This window comes from Bidens hawaiensis, unplaced genomic scaffold (genome assembly GCF_021521415.1).
Source record: "Bidens hawaiensis isolate Kalapana, Puna unplaced genomic scaffold, B.hawaiensis_p1.1 tig00022896_1, whole genome shotgun sequence".
NCBI classification, from domain to species: domain Eukaryota; kingdom Viridiplantae; phylum Streptophyta; class Magnoliopsida; order Asterales; family Asteraceae; genus Bidens; species Bidens hawaiensis.
In genome coordinates this window covers 305,130-322,168 of record NW_027493582.1, presented here as the reverse complement: position 1 = coordinate 322,168, position 17,039 = coordinate 305,130, and the positions used below count along the sequence as shown (strand labels likewise).

At 34.3% G+C, this 17,039-nt stretch overlaps 1 protein-coding gene across 1 annotated transcript; it reads right to left on the bottom strand.

The window, feature by feature from the left end:
- Positions 1–14,841: 14,841 nt before the first annotated feature.
- LOC143566505 (NADH-ubiquinone oxidoreductase 20.9 kDa subunit-like) lies at positions 14,842–15,354 on the bottom strand. The gene is made up of 2 exons (XM_077053192.1): positions 15,128–15,354; positions 14,842–15,042 (listed from the first exon to the last, which is right to left on the bottom strand). Exons 1-2 carry the CDS (start codon positions 15,279–15,281, stop codon positions 14,894–14,896), a joined length of 303 nt encoding a protein of 100 aa, XP_076909307.1. The 5' UTR covers positions 15,282–15,354; the 3' UTR covers positions 14,842–14,893.
- Positions 15,355–17,039: the final 1,685 nt, after the last annotated feature.

The window sequence follows — 17,039 nt, the reverse complement described above, 5'->3', positions numbered from 1 at the left end:
TCGATTAAGTTCTTGCACCGGTTCCGTTTGTTGCCCTTGTGCATAAGCAAAATTCCTTTGATTCACCCTTTGACTTCCATCACCCCCCATGTAATAACCTTCCACTTCGTACCCCTCAAATTCACTGTCAAACCCATACCCACAACCATCACCTTGTGTTTTTATATATTGCATGAAAGGTGGGGGTTGATATTAGTAGCTTGATTGTGGTTGTTGAAAGGTTGGTTGTTGGTTTTGTTGATATGATGATGCACTAAAGGCATGGTTGTATAAATCGCGCCTAGGCACCGAGTACTCAACGAGTAATCCCCGAGTAATCCCCGCCTAGTCCGAGTTCTCGGTGAGCCATCCCCGAGTACTCTCCGACTAAGGTCGAGTACTCACCGACTAAGGCCGAGTACTCCCAACTCCCCAGTCGACCGCCTAGGGTCCGCCTAACGACATTTGCAACCTTGACTAAAGGTAGGAAAAATGGTGGAAATAGGTTGCAATGTTGATGATGTTGAGTAGGTGAATTGAGAATTTATGGGTTCGGTTGTGTGAGTTGGTATCAATTCACTTGGTGAAATATGTATGGTAGTAGTAATCGATGGAGGTGAAATTGGTGGAGGTGTAGATGGCAATATTTGACCTGAAGTGGGAGCTGGTGAATCCATGGTGTTGTTTGATGCAGTTGGAGAACCAAGAAGCTTGATATTCCTAAGTAACACTCGGTTTCTTCTAAGTGCCCGTTAAATCTTGGGATCAATTACTAGTGGTGATGACCTCTTGGAGCCTCTAGTATGCATACACCTGTAAGTACCTGCACACTAACACAACCAGCGTAAACCCGAAAATAACAAACAAAAATTACAAAAGCTAACACAAGTTGCGCACTACTCCCCAGCAACAGCGCCAAAATTTGACGTGAGGTCGAAGACTCACTCAAAAATAAACCAAATACAACTAATTAGATAGTGGTAAGTGGGTGCCGAACACAACGAGCTTCTGGAATGTTTGTTACCAAGTAGCTTTGTAATCTAACTATATTAAATTAAACTAAATTGCATAAAAAGTAAATTCAAGGATTTGGTTGGTTGATTTGATTGACAAAAAGAACTGAAAACAATTTAACGAGTTTTAAATCAATACGAGAGAATATGCCTTCCCTCGGTTTCAGGTTTCTACGAATGCCAAAATAATTGTTTAACTGAGATGAACGATAAAGATATAGTTCGTGCTTATGCAACGATTGTGATAATTGAAGACTAAGTAATTTGATTATAAATGCAAGGTAATCAATCAAATATCAATTAGTTTATCCTTCCCCGAATCCTTCCCGCTTAATCTCGATTTCTTACATCACCAAAAACTGACGGTTTAGAACACAAACTCAACAAACTAACAATCTACTAATCAATTCATAAACACCAGAATAATGAAATAAATAAGATCAAACTATTATCTCAGAAATTGCATAAACATTCAATTAACAATCATAATGAAACCTTACAATCCGAGGGAAACACAAAGAGAATTAGCCAAGCATGATCCGGGTCATCCTCCCTTCGATTATAGTAATCGTACGAATTAAAAACAAGTTTTTTATGATTACGCCACTCACAATTGATCTATGGCACCTCCAATTCGACCCTAGGTCTTCCTTGAATGATTGATATGTGAAAAGACATTGAAAAACAGAATAAAAACACCGAAATTCGGCAGTTACAACTTCCAGACCATGGCCCACGGTGCCCACCGAGGTCCATGGTGGCTTCCACGGTACCCCAGAACTCCACGGTACGGTGAAAACTGTCAGTTTTTGCCATTTTAACCGTGGCCCACGGTCAACACCATGGGCCACGGTGGAGCTCTTTCTCATTTTCTTGTTTTTTTCATATCTTTCTCGTTTCAACTTCGTTTTCTTCGCCGTTTTCTCCCACGTTCTCGTGATTTCATCCTCTATCTCCTCATACCTGCAATTATATGAGTAACCATAGTCAACTAATTACATAAAATTAATTGATTAAGCATAAGGATTTATATCATTTAGCTCGCTTAACGGCTTCCCTACTGTTCACCCTTCAGTGACAAGTCTCCCCCCCGCATCTTGTATTTCTTGCAATTATTCATAAGGGTTAGTATTGCTCCCACTGATCTTTTAATCCTCCAGGAACACGGAACGCTTGGTTTCTGCAAAACGAGTGACATGGGAAGGACAATAGAAACGATAACCCTTTGAATTTTCAGGATACACGATAAAGAAGCATGTAACAGTTTTAGGGTCAAGTTTCTTTAGGAAAGGGTTATAAAGTTTTGCTTCAGCAATACAGCCTCATACTTTCATATAATTAAGACTCGGTTTCCTTCATGTCCAACGTACATAAGGAGTTTTAGGGACAGACTTAGAAAGAACTCTATTGAGTATATGAACAGATGCTTTTATGACTTCAGTCCAGAGAAATAGAGGTAAATTAGTGTTGGCTAACATAATGCGTACCATATCCATAAGGGTTCGATTTCTCCGTTTAGCGACACCATTTTGCTGAGGAGTACCTGGCATGGTATATTGATTCACGATCCCATTGCCTTTACAAAACTCATAAAATAAACCAGGGACCTGACCCACATCAGTATGTCTTCCATAATATTCACCTCCTCTATCTGATCTGACAACTTTTTTGACGATCTAATTGTTTTTCAACTTCAGTTTTATAATCTTTAAAGGTTATAACATATTCAGATTTTTCTTTAATGAGGTACAGGTACATATATCGGGAATAATCATCAATGAAAGTGATAAATGAAGTGTGTCCAGCTATGCCAGCAATGGGGTAAGGACCACTAATATAAGTATGAATGAGTTCTAAAAAATTGAGCTCCTAGTGGCGCCTTTCTTATTTGCTGATGTCATTTTGCCTTTGAGACATTTGACACATCTTCCAAAATCGATGAAATTTAGATGCGGTAAGACTTCATTCTTCATGAGGTGGGCTAACCGGTCTTGTGAGATGTGGCCTAAACGTTTATGCCACAACATAGAAGAAGTCTCTAAGTGTTGTTTCTCTTTAATCTTCGTGAGTGACTCATTAATATTATATAACAACAAAGATTTAGAAAAATCATCATCTAGTTCTAATCTATAAAGACCACCATCCAAAAAGCCATAACCAAACACTTGAGAATTTAAAGAAATAGTAAGTTTTCCATGACCATGAGAAACATCAAAACTGTCCATGTCTAAATTTGATTCTGATACAAGATTCCAGAGTAATCTCAGGAATATATAAGGTATTATAAAGTTTAATACATAAATCAGTTTTCATTATTAATTGTAAAGTTCCCACAGCCTTGACTTCAAGTTCTTTATCATTACCCAGTCTTAGTGTTCTTTAGTTTCTTTCCAGCTTCCAGATTGAAAGGAATCCCTGAGTAGAATTGGTCACATGAACCAGAATCAAACCACCATGTATTAGCAGGAACAGTTAAATTATAGGACTCAACTATCATAAAAAGATCATTACCTTTCTTAGCCAGCCACTCCTTAAAGTTTGAACAGTCCTTCTGCTTATGAATGTACTTCTTACAGAACTTGCAGAAAAGCTTTTCAGTGGAGTTCTGAGAGCTGGATGAGGCACATGTATTAGTCTTCTGAACTTTAGCAAAATCCTTTTGTTGGATTAGTGTTCTTCCTCTTCTTGGAACTGGTGGCAAGGTAAGCAACTTCATGTTTGTCCATCTTCATACGCTCTTCCTCTTACACGCACAAAGAAATCAGTTCACTCATCGTCCATTTGTCCTTCTGGGTGTTGTAATTGATCTTGAAAGCTTCATAGGCAGTTGGAAGAGAGGTCATGATGAAGTGCACCAGAAAACCATCACTGATCTCCATGTCTAATCCCTTCAGCTTATGGGCCGTGTCGTTCATCATCATAATGTGCCCACGAATGCCACTCCTACCATCGTACTTAGTAGTCACCAGCTTGAGAATAAGAGTACTAGCATGCATCTTAGACATTCCTTTGAATTGTTCCTCCATAAAAGCCAGATAAGTTTTAGCATTTTCAGAGTCTGGAATGGATCATCTTATGGACATGCTAATTGAGTTATTCATAAGCATTAGAGACATGCGGTTGCATCTCTTCCATTTTTTGAACAATAAGTGCTGAGCATGTGCTTTCAGCGGTTAGTGTTGGAGGTTCATCCTCGTTTAGAGCAAAGTCAAAATCCAGGAAGGCGAGATTAAGCATAAGAGAGTCCTTAGAGGTAGCAAAGTTATCTCCAGTTAATGATGTGATTCCACCATTCGGAGTTGTTATTGGAATTTTTATGAGAATGTTAAGATACTAACCTAGAAGAAACTTAGAGTGAACTAGGGGCAATTTAAACTAATGCATGCATAGATAAGAACCATTTAAATTATGAAGTTGTGATAATAAATGTCTATTATTAATATCAAAATAATATACTAATATAATTAATAAAATTCTACTTAAATAAAAGATAAATCACCTTTGGGCAGAATTAAATTTTATTTAAGTATATGTGCAAAACAATTGTAACATATCACCTTTGGGCAGAAGTGAGACAACCATTTTAATCATGCACGAGTTAATTTTGCATGATATAGATGTATCACATCACCTTTAGGCAGAAGTGATACATTTAAATCATGTTTAAGCTAAACTAACACAGCTTGTATTTAGACTTGAATGATATGTTATACGTATCACATTAACTTTTGGGCAGAAGTGTAGATCATCATTCATTCAAGTTAAGCTTTTTATATGTTTTGTAAAATTAATTAATATGTATGTTTATATTTTAAGTATTTACAAAACATTAGTTTAGTAAATAGCAAACCAACTATTAGAGCAAATTTTAAGTATTTACAAAATATTGGTTTGATGTGTTTTCGGGTTTTAGTGTTTTCAGAAACTCAGTGTTTTCTGAAAACTATTTTAATCGTAAACACATACGTCCAGAAGTTGATGAACAGCTAATTGATAATGTTTGATCTGAATTCTTAAGGATTGTTTGTTTATCCAAGATTTGATTATTTTCAAAATAATTCCTTTATTAAGTTTTCAGAATTTGAAATATCTTGGTCTAAATTTTAATCAAAATTTAGTAAAACATTATAACAATCCAGATATTGAACCATATTATATTAGATTTTCGAAAAAACTGTGATGAACACGAAGATCATTAATTTATCATATTTCGAAAACTGTCAGTTTATATCAGATACGAGTTTTAAAACTGAAAAATTGTTAGGGTTTTTTTTATATTCGGATTTTAATAATAAAAAAATAATAAAACGAATTAATTAAAAACCGAAAGTTGTTAGGGTTTATCAGGTTTTAGTCCATGTCTTCCGACTTAGATCCTGAGTTAATGGAAGACATGAAGATTTGATTAATCAACATCGCTTTGGTACCACATGTTTATCAGTTCTTCATGTACGTAATAGAAAACATGAATATTATGATAAACCTACAACTAAATTATACATGTCACAACAGAGAGAGAAGCCACGGCTGATGAGAACGATCCAGACGACATGATAGTCAGCTTTTTCGAGTTCCCCTTTAAGATGTATATTAGTGATGGAAATTAGGGTTCTTGAGAATCCGAATAATATATAGAGAGAGGGTCACGAAATTCTTATGTGAGGTTTAGCGTTATGTTGTATAATGTTAATTACTACTATTAGTCTCTCCATATATTTATATACACCCAATGGGAAACACTTGATTAGTAAGAAAATGTAATTTGGTTCATCAACAATTACCTAGCTAATATAATAATAAGGTATAATTAATTAACTTTGACCTATTATAATATAAATGATCATGAGGATCATACATAAATATACAAACACACACACATATATATATATATATTCTTACATCTGGTTCAAGTTTGCTTGTGCCAAAAACATTGAAAACCATAATCATAATTGCAAAACAAGCATATAAATATAAAGTAGCTACAATACCACGTATAAATTTAAAGTACAAATAGTCTCAAATTCAAAATATTTAAATGGGCTATGAAACAATAATATGGCCAATTGGGTTCAATTAATTTGTAATGGACAATTATTATATCTTGATTTGAAACAAATTTAAAAAAAATAATTATATATACATATATGTATATATAATTTGAATTCGAATTTCGAATCGAATAATAAATCATAAATTTGTATTCGATTAATATACTCGAATGCGAATCGAATTCGAATTTTTTAAAACCTAATTTGAATATCAATAATCGAATTTGAGTGTTTCGAATGTGAATTAAAATCTAAACACCCTTAGGTATATTCGACGTGGATTAATTGATTTGATACCATACCTCTTTGATAGGCATGTGAAATGAACATATATTCGCGTATATATTATAACTAGTATTTTGACCCCCCGCAACGGCTGTCGATCTAAATGTATCGAATGAAATACGCTCAAAATGTTACAGCTTACAGCACAAAAAACTACTGTCATTCTCATACAAATCCTTTCAAATTTAACTTTACAAATGCAATACCAAAGCCCACACCTACACATTTGTTTGCTTCTGCACCCTGCGGTTGTGACTTTAGAAGCAATATACTTATTAATAAATAAATATAACAGTTGATGAAAATAAGTTATTTTAAATAACCATGTTTGCAACACTTAACTTTTATTTTTTTGGCTTTCTCCTTCGCATGAGGTTGCAATGTTGGAAATCATGCGCTGCCCAAATCAAATAATGAATTAAAAACATGACACAAAGTGTTTTTAGTCAACCTAACCCGTAACAAAATTACCCGGGTGAACTTCGTTTTCAAGCTGAATTCATAACATGAGATGGATAGTTGAAATTAAGACTTTTACCTCGATCAATCCAACCATATTGATTTCAAGATGCGTGAAGCTACAGCTGCAAGTACACAAATGGTTGAGGACACGATCTTTTATACCAAGTTGTTTTATAACTATTTTCAAAAAATACATTAAAGAATGATTTTGAATGCTAAAAATGTAAAAATAATAAAATAGAATCAAATAAGCATGGTATTATCATTTACCTGATATTCCCTCCCATATACACTTGCAGCATTAGTAAGCATCAACTTGCCATTTGCAGCATCACCAATGCAATATAAGTGAGGACCTTAATAATAAGAAATTAAGAACTATAATTCAGATTCATATACAACTACTAATAAACATTAATGTTTTCATATAAGTTGTGAATTCCAGATTTTTAACCTAAAAAAACTACACAAATCAACATTCAATACTGAAACTCATGTAATTGGTGTTTCACATAATAAGCAGCACCTAGGGGTTGGAATTAGGATAAAAGAAACCTTACGATGAATGAAGGTGGAAAGGAAGCTCCCCTGAACTGCGGCAGCAACAATCACGCACCACTATCGGAATCCTAATAACATAAAAACACATATTAATTTCTGAAATCGGACTACAATTGAAGGTAAACACAGAATTACCATCCACGTAGTCGTTGACGAAGCATCTCCAACAGGAAAGCTGCTCTGGATCGTCTTCTTCTGATGCGATCTCAATAGTCACCACCGATGCATAAAGCGGATAGTCATACAACAACATACATAGCTAATGAAAAAAGGGAGAAAGACGGTGATGGTGATGGTGATGATTATGGTTTTGTGAGAAGTCGATTACATTGCGTTGCTGATTACCTATTGCTGCTCCAAATCAAGAGTTTGCATCATCTTCAACATCAGACGAACCATAAAATACATTTTCAATTGAATTAACCAACTTCATATTGTACAACTTACAGCTGCACAAATTACACGAAATTGTTATATTATAATATCTGAAATATTGGACACTTAAAACACATATTACATAAATACAATACAAGTAACATTACATAGAAAATGACTTTTTTTCTCATGATTAAAAGGATAATCCAAAGTTTAAAATATCTTGGGGATGACAATACAGATTTGAAATCGTCATTTAGGACCACCAATATTTTCAATCATCCACATGGAACACCTTGAATTCAGGTATTCTTTTTTCAGCCGTTGTCGTTGAATTCTTTCAAATTCCATATATACATTGTAAACTTATTTACATTTACTTCAAAATTTTAATATAAAGAAAATAGTAATCAATACAAAAGGATTTATTTGATTGAGAAAGCTTCTATAATTTTTATAAGACAGAATTTCAAATTTTGTCATTTAAAAAAGCCAAATTACGGTTCGTGTTCTTTTTTTAGTTTTCTTGCAGGCGGTGTACCTTTAAACTTTTTTTTTCTACACGTTATGTCCTTTACGCTAACTGGGTTAAAAAAACTCAGTTAAATACCCTCACGTGAGGCGCATGCGAGGGCATTTTTGTCTTTTCGTTTATACCTGCAAACAAAACCCCTTATTTGTTTAATTTGAACATTAAACAATCGCTCTCTCTCTCTCTCTCTTTCTCTCTCTCTCTCTCTCTCTCTAACACACCACCACCACCACCACCTGACAACCACCCGATAGCCAACAAATTCGGCAGCATCTTCATCTCTCTACAAGAAAGCACCACCAAGGCCTTGGTACCGTCCCCGCCGCTTGTGACGACCACCGCTGGGTTAACTGAGTTTTTCTAACCCAGTTAGCGTAAGGACATAACGTGTAGAAAAAAAAAAGTTTAAAGTACACGGGCTGCAAGGAAACTAAAAAAGGACACGAACCGTAGTTTGGTTTTTTTAAGGACAAAATTTGTAATTCTGTCTTTTTATAAAATATAAAATAGTTCATATAATTTTTTTTTCAAATGTATTATTGAAGGTAAAAATAACACTGACGTAATAAATCATTTGTAATATGATGAGCTACGTCATGGAATTTATGAAAACACAACATTTCTAATGGTATTAGCCCAAACTTCTTCAAAACGGTGAAAGAAATAAAAGTTTTAAGTTTTCTTTAGGTTGGATCTAGATCAAAGGCGTGGAGATAGGGTCTATAAGGATTTGGGTGTTAACCGGGAAAAAGTAGTTTAATTTTGATATAGCAAACATATAAGTTTTCAATTCTCTTTTGTTAGGGGTTAGCTCTTGCTAGTCTCTTTGTTTATAACATACCGCTTTAATAATAATTAGGTGTAAGACCAAGACTAAGACCAATTGACTCAAGTTAACACACATATATTTACAGGATTTAATTGAAAAAGTGAGTGGACATGACACATATTATGCTCATCAGTCCACATTTTTGACAAAATCAAGTTTATATTTTTATTACTAAATAGTATACTAAACTATAAAATAAGAATAACGATTTTATTGTTATTGTTATCTAGATGGTGTGAGGTAGGTGTCGCACTTTGTTGATATTTCCCAATAATTGCCGTCAATTAGATATTGATTGCCATTTGATTGGTTATGAATTTAGGTTTATCCTTTAAAACAACATGTATATAACTAAGTTTATTGAATTGTAATAATCTCTATTTAACTGGTATTGGTTGATAATAATCCTTAGTCATTTTATCGCTACTGACGGTCTTAAATTTGAAAAACTTGGCCCCCAATGGTCCCCCGTTAAAAAAAACTTAACGGCGTTATATTTTTATTCTAGAATTTCATGCTAATGTTTTATGTTTTAGGATTTTGATCGGAAGGAGAATTCAAGTCGATTGATGTAAAACTTAGCTCGAATCGCTTATCCAAACGGCTTGATTTTTGTTAATTGGAAGTTCAAATACCCGAATTAAAACATTGTTATTGTTTCGCTGTTTTGGAGCACCATTTCGAACTAAGTTTTACATCAATTAACTTGTATCCTTATTCGGATAAAAAAACCCAAAACATTAATCTTTTGTTTTCATAAATTAAATAGGTTCATACTGTTTGCTTATAGTAACGAGTTGGATTAGTTTCACCTACTCACCCTGCTAAATTACTTAAAAAAAACATTATACCTTTTACAATACTATGAATTAATAAATGGCCTAATAATGATTTGAGATATAAACGAGTATTTGAGAATTTAAAATAATGTATTTTAATTTTATTTTATAAAGGTTATTAAAATATATATGTAACTATAACAAAAATAAATTCTTTTAATTATAAGTATTATAAATAATATATAAATGTTTGTTTATAAAATATTTGACCAGTAATTATTTTAAAATAATAAGATATATTTATATTTTAATGATGTATTTTAAACCAAAATCTTTTTAAATCTTTAAAGTGGGGCTTGCCCCAATGGCCAGGAACATAATGGATGACCCGGGTGTCCAGGGTACGAATCCTAATTCCGACCAGATTTTTCTAGAGCATTAAAAGCATGTCGTGCCTTCGGGCGGGATGAGCAAACTGGGTTTTACTGGGAACGTCAAGCCAAACTTGGACGCCAGCGTGGATCCCGATCATGTCAACATAGCTGCCCTGAGTGGGGTGGTGGGGCGTGACTTGATCGCGCAGTGCTAGCTTAACTGTAAAAGTCACCGTTTGAAAAAAAAAAGTATTTTAATTTAGATCTGAATCAAACCCTTCCAAACTAAGCTTTTGAAAATAACCGCTACATCATATACAATATACCCATTTTAATTAGGTCCAAAAGTGACACCCACTTGATTGAGACTAGAAATAGAAAGTCATGGAGTTCCCTTTTCTTATTCATGCTCTTATTTTTTATCTTTCTGTCCATTAATATACAATCAAAAAGGATTGCAATGTAGGAATTTGACAATGAAAAGTCAATGCACAAATTATATTGGGTGAAGTCTATTTTCATATTTATGATGTTGTAGATAACAATTGACAAAGTGCATTTGAGTTTTCCTGTTTTTAGTTATATTTATGAACACACACATATATATAGTCCTATAAAAGACAAATTAGATAAGAAAACATAGTATGTGCCATATTATCACTTAGAAATATGTAGAAAAATTGTTAGAAACTAACGCAAACAGTAGACTTAAAACATTTGGATAAAACTAGGAGGTTCAAATCCACAGTAAAACTAGTTTATATCAGAGAAAGCTTTTCTATCTTTTTTAGAAAATTTTATAAAACTTTTATTTATATTTTTATTATTTAAGTGGTTAAACTCATTAGGTTGTATTGTTAATAAAATTAATAGGTTTAGTATACCCTATAATTTATTTATTTATTTTTGAGCGTTCAGAATACACTATAATTTATTTATATTTTAGCGTTCAAAATACCCTATATAAAGTGTAGAAATATTACAACTATATCAGTAGAGGTAGGGTCCTACACTCAACCGTCGAAGACGATAATCACCTGCAACATTCTCTCACTCCCACAAACCAATTTCCAAATACAACACAATCTAAAGGACAGTCACCCGTGGAAGGAGCACAGCACATAACGGCTAGTCTTATAGCCAATCACAGTGCATAATCCTTCCAGGGGACATGCAGTACATAAAGGACATGAAGCACACGACGAGCATATCAAGAGACGCCATCAATGTACATTCTAGTGACAACCGTCCTACTTGCCAGCTATCACCCACAGGAAATAGAAGTTCGATTAACGATGGCAGCCTGGCCAAATCTTCTCTACCTTTCCGGCTATAAATAGGGTGCTAAACCAACAATAAAGGCATCAAGTTTTCTCCACTGTTGCTCACAATACTTAATACTGATTTTCACGTTGGAAGGTGGTTACGAGAAGACCCCCCCCCCCCTCTTCTCGTAACAATAATATGGAAGTGTTGTATAATTATAAAACAAACAATCAATTTAAAACACTAAAAACCTAGTCCAATTACGTTTTGATGTGGGGTTATATGCGCAATAGAGTTGAGCCTACCTACAAAAACTCGGTTCACACTTCACGTTTCACAATCGAGCTTAGACAAGTCCCACATGGGTGGACCCAATCAGGAAATCGCAAAATTGTTGATTAAACGGGCCGGCCCAATCAAAAGCCATGTGGCCCTAGTCACTTTTTAAAATCCCACACCCACTGACCCACTGACATTTTTTCCTTTTACCTGCCAACATTTAAAAAATGCCATGTAAATTACACAACTAGTCAGCTACATAACTGTTAAATCTCAGTTTTCTCAACTATAAATCTATCACACTGAAAACAAACTGTTTTTGGGTATGAACGATTCAACTTGATATATTTATCAATATTTTTTAGTTACAATCATTTAAAACAAGTTTTATATAATCTCAATTTACATTCGTTAATGTTTTTTCTTAGTAGCTCCGAATCAATGGCCGATACCCAAGATAATGAAATAATTAATTATATAAAGATAATGTTAGATTAAGAAAACCGGTTGGTTCAAGCTTATTCAATGGTACGAGAGTGTTTTGAAGAAAATAGGTTGGATATTGCATAGTTTTTGGGGCTTATAACATATGACTTCATTACCTAAAACCTAAATTCCTAATAGATGGTAGAAGTTTTTTATTAATATGTGTGTTTGTGTTTTTTTTTTTTTTTGGTTTCAATACTAAAGATATTTGAAGGTGTAATTTACGTAGTTAGTTTTTATATGTTATTTTGTTTTAATAAAACAACAATATTAAAGTTGCAATATTAATTTCAAACCATGCAATTACCCATTCATTAAAATTCATTATGTAAAACCTTATAATTTATAAAATTATAATGCTCATGTATATAATTTATGTATGTATATTTGACATTTTATATATTTTTCACACGCTTGTTACACGGGACACTAACCTAAAATGCGATATTACGTTTATGCAATTGATGTGTGTCACAAATGTTTAAAATAACCGGTCAAATATTATACCAAAACTCACCATAAACTAGAAACTCAACATTCTAAACTATAAGGATTAAAAATGGGTAAACTTAATCAATCATCCAAATTAGTAGCAAACAGCTCAACTAGTGTTTATCTTGGTGATTAGAACCAACATCATATATCTTGGTGAGCTTTCTTAACTAAAAAATCCATCAACCTTTGGGTGTTATTGGATGTTAGGGTCCAAGTTTGAAATTTGTGGATTTGTATGGTGAATTAACATTGCTTGTATTCCATTTAGCAATTCTCCTCTACACTAACAATCAGATGTTGCAAGAATCTGTTGGCTTGACAAAGACTGAATTACAAAACATACATCTAGTGCATAATTTGTATAATAATGTTACATTTATTACTATTTACATAAAAGCAACAATCACAAAATGTCTATTTAAAAGAAAAACAGTTATACCAAATAAGAAGACATAAGATTTAGGATATCTTGGAAATAGATACTATGTCTAGAAAATAAAAAAAGTGTTTTACAAAACTATCTAAATGGAAAAATTGAAGATAAAATATGCAGGCCTATTCTCCTTCTACATCTTTCCTTTGTAACATTATAATAATAAATTTAAAATTATATATATCTTAAAAGCTAGCCTAACATTTGAGATAAACCCATGAGATCTTATAAAGATAGATACCAGTTAGTTTATCATGATTCATATGTGCATACCACCTGGGAAAAAGAAAGTTCATACAATCTTATAAAAAAGATACCAGTTTAGTATATCCTAGTGTATCATTTGATTTTTTTATATATCATCATAGTGCATAACTTAAAAAGCATGAATCTACCATTTCACGCAAGTTAAGACCACACATTTTCCATTTGTCTGTCAGCACATTGTTTCAAAGACCATATCAAATGAAGAACTAATGAGCTACACATGGGCTGCAGGAGGAGATTGATCTATGAGGTTAAACTAGAATCTTGAATAAAAATTTATGGACAGGTGACCATTTCAAGACTGCAGAACAGCAAGCAGATTGATTCAAGAATACTGGCAAATTAAAATGCATCAAAGGAGTACCGATGATAATATTAATGCATTTATCTGAAAACGGAACATAAATGATTCGTCAAAACAGATTATATGCCAAAGGTCCTTCATTTTTCGCAACTGAAAGCAAAAATAGCATTCAAAGCAGCAAGATCAAACATCACTATCATTTTGCTTGTAAACCCAAATATATATTCTCAATCTAATTAACAAATCAAAAATAACCCCAGTGCATCCTTTGATTTTTTTTATATAATCCTAAACCATTATCTTGGTTTGAAGAAGACAAGGGCGATCAGGAAACCACCTCAGGGTCATCTTATGTATTTCTGACTCGAAATTAGGGTTTTAAGGTGACTGATATGTAAACAACCAAAAGGATGTAGAAATTATGAAAGGTTTGCCTGATATAAAGATTGATGTGTAAAATCCCAAAAACTACTTGAAAGAATGGCGATTTTTGTAGGCTCGAAAGTCTAAATAAAGAACACCCTCTCCTGTAAAAAAATAAAATTAAATCTATCTGCCTTATAGACGACGATCACCACAACTAAAGGGTATTCTACTATTCTACACAACTTAGGTTTAATATCATGGCTCAGATTTGCCAAAAAGGGTCACGGGATATTCATGCACAAAGATCAATTTAAGAGAAAAGTATGTCACATGATGCAGAAAGATTAATGGATAAAGTCTAGTCGACATTCAAAGACTGTATCATATCAAGAACTAGTGAACTACACATGGACCGCAAAATGCAGATCGATCCATGGGCTTAAACTAAAATCTTGAACTCGAATGAAACTTATAAACAGTTGAACACTTCAACACCGAATAAGCGCAAGCAGATTGATTCAAGAACACTTGCAAATTAAAACACAGTCTGCAACTTAACTTCCGATAATAACATCAACACATTCATCTTAAGCATTAAAACAAACAGAGCTTATTACCGAAAACGTTAACTACTCCCAACGGTTGTCCATTTTCCGTAATCGAAAGTAACAATAACAACAAAGCTTCAAAATCAATCCAGTTATTATTCATATAAAGCGCGCAATTCACAGCACACAATAACAAAACCCTAATTAATAAATCACTTCTTGTAACGTTCCACCTCACCGTCGTTGGGAAAGAACCCCATGAGCCGTCCGGCAGAGTTCTGATAGGCGTACATAAACCCACCCATAAGTCCGATCAAGCCTCCGGTGACCATCGACGGGCCTCTGATACCAGGCTTAATCCCTGCAAAATTGAACCAGATCGTTGGGTTATGATGCAATTAAACGTAGATGGTACATGGGTATTGAATGAGAATTGGATTAAGTACCTGAAAGGTATCCGACGGTGACAGAGATGCCGGTGATGGTGGTGAAACGGAGGTAATCGAGGGTGCTGAAGTTGCCGACGGTCTTGGTGAAGGGTGGGTTACGGTCGATGACTGGGTACTCGGGTTTTGCGGATGCAGTGATGTCGGTGTTCATGGTTTTTGTTGTTGTGAGTTCAACGGCTGCCGGCGGTGTGTGTTGATTGGTCGGTGGTTTTAGATGTAGTTGGTTTCCTTTTTTTACAGTAGTGATGAAGTGAAGATTCGTATCTTTTATTGGGCCGGTTGAACCAAGAAGGCCCATGGGTCTAAGGTTCATTGTTGCATTCGTTAGTTTGATGAACACTAGAGAGGTGAAAAAAAAAACCCGAACCCGGAGCCGGTTTTTTTATACCCGGGTTTTTAATACCCGAAACTGTACCCGACCTACCCGTAGGATATGGATAGAGTATGCATTTTAGTACTAAAACCCGTACCCGAATCGGACCCGATTTGTACCCGGTAATACCCGAAAATTCGAACCGGTTCCATACCCGGAACTGGGGTTTTCCAATACCCGAAATCAGGTTTTTCAAATACCCGAAAATTAACTGGAAAATACCCGAAAAATACCCCTGAAAAGTACAACCCCTAAAAAATTCCAATCTATAACTGAAAAAAAGCCGAAAATATGGCTTTTTAAATACCCGGAAATAGGGTACTCAAATACCCGGTTTTAGAATACCCAGTCTTATACACGACCCGAACCCGATACGTAGGGTATGGTTTTAGAGGCAATACCCAGACGCAAACCCGACCCGGGTATTGCTAATACCCGATTTTTCAATACCCGATTATACTTGAACCTGGGTTTTATTAATACCCGATTTGTGCACCTCTAATGAACACTACTTTGATTTTTTTTCCTTTTAACACAAAAAATATATTCATATATTGAACAAATGTATCAAATTACAATAGAGATGTGGGTAAGCAAGCGAAGATGTGTTTTGTCACCTCTTTTGAATGGAAAACTCGATCCTACTGAAAACAAAGTTATAGTTCTTTGGTGTCGATAAGTTATTGTGACGAACCGTTGAACTCTTTTCAGAAACGTAAAAGCTTTAGGGGCAAGGGACCTAAATGTATCAAAAGTAAAAGGATTGAAGATGTGTTGATTGTAAGCACATGCTTTCTCATGCTTAGCAATTTTTCCTGATTCCGCCTTCAACACGGCCTGCTTAACAACAAACCTGCTATCCATAAGCCCGACAAGGGGGATACTCCAGTAAGGTATATACAAGTGTGCTTCCCTGCCCATCCAAACATAAAAACGTCTGCTGGCTGGAGAGAAAACCTCACTTCAAGTGGATCTGACAGGAAATTCACAGGAGCTTCTTTTTTTCTGCTTATTTTAACACATTACAAAGAACATCTCTGACCAAATCATGTCTATATTAACCCCGGAAGTTCCTTGCAATGAACGGTATGTTCACTAAAATTATCCAAACAAACTTTCCCGCAAACCTTGGCTCATCAACTGGGAACAGTGTGATCATTAAATGATATTTAAAAATGGCCCAATACTTCACTGTTGACATGTGCTGCCCTGACCCTTCGATGGGCATGACCGGCCCAACCATTTTGAAGGCCCAAAACGAAACAAAATTCTTGAGCCTCATTTTAAATTATACTTATTTTTTAACCACCTAATTCGTACTATCTATTTCAATTTAAATGTTGTTTCGGGTTATGTCAAATTTAGATTACTTTATACCCTAATGCATGGTGTTTGATTAAAAAAAAACAATGATTCCAAACTTTTGTTAATATAATGATATTGTTAGGTTCTTCAAAATGAACTTGTATAATAACTATACTAGGTTAGAACCCGTGTGATGCACAGGTTGTCAAAAATATTATAAAGCAAAATAAA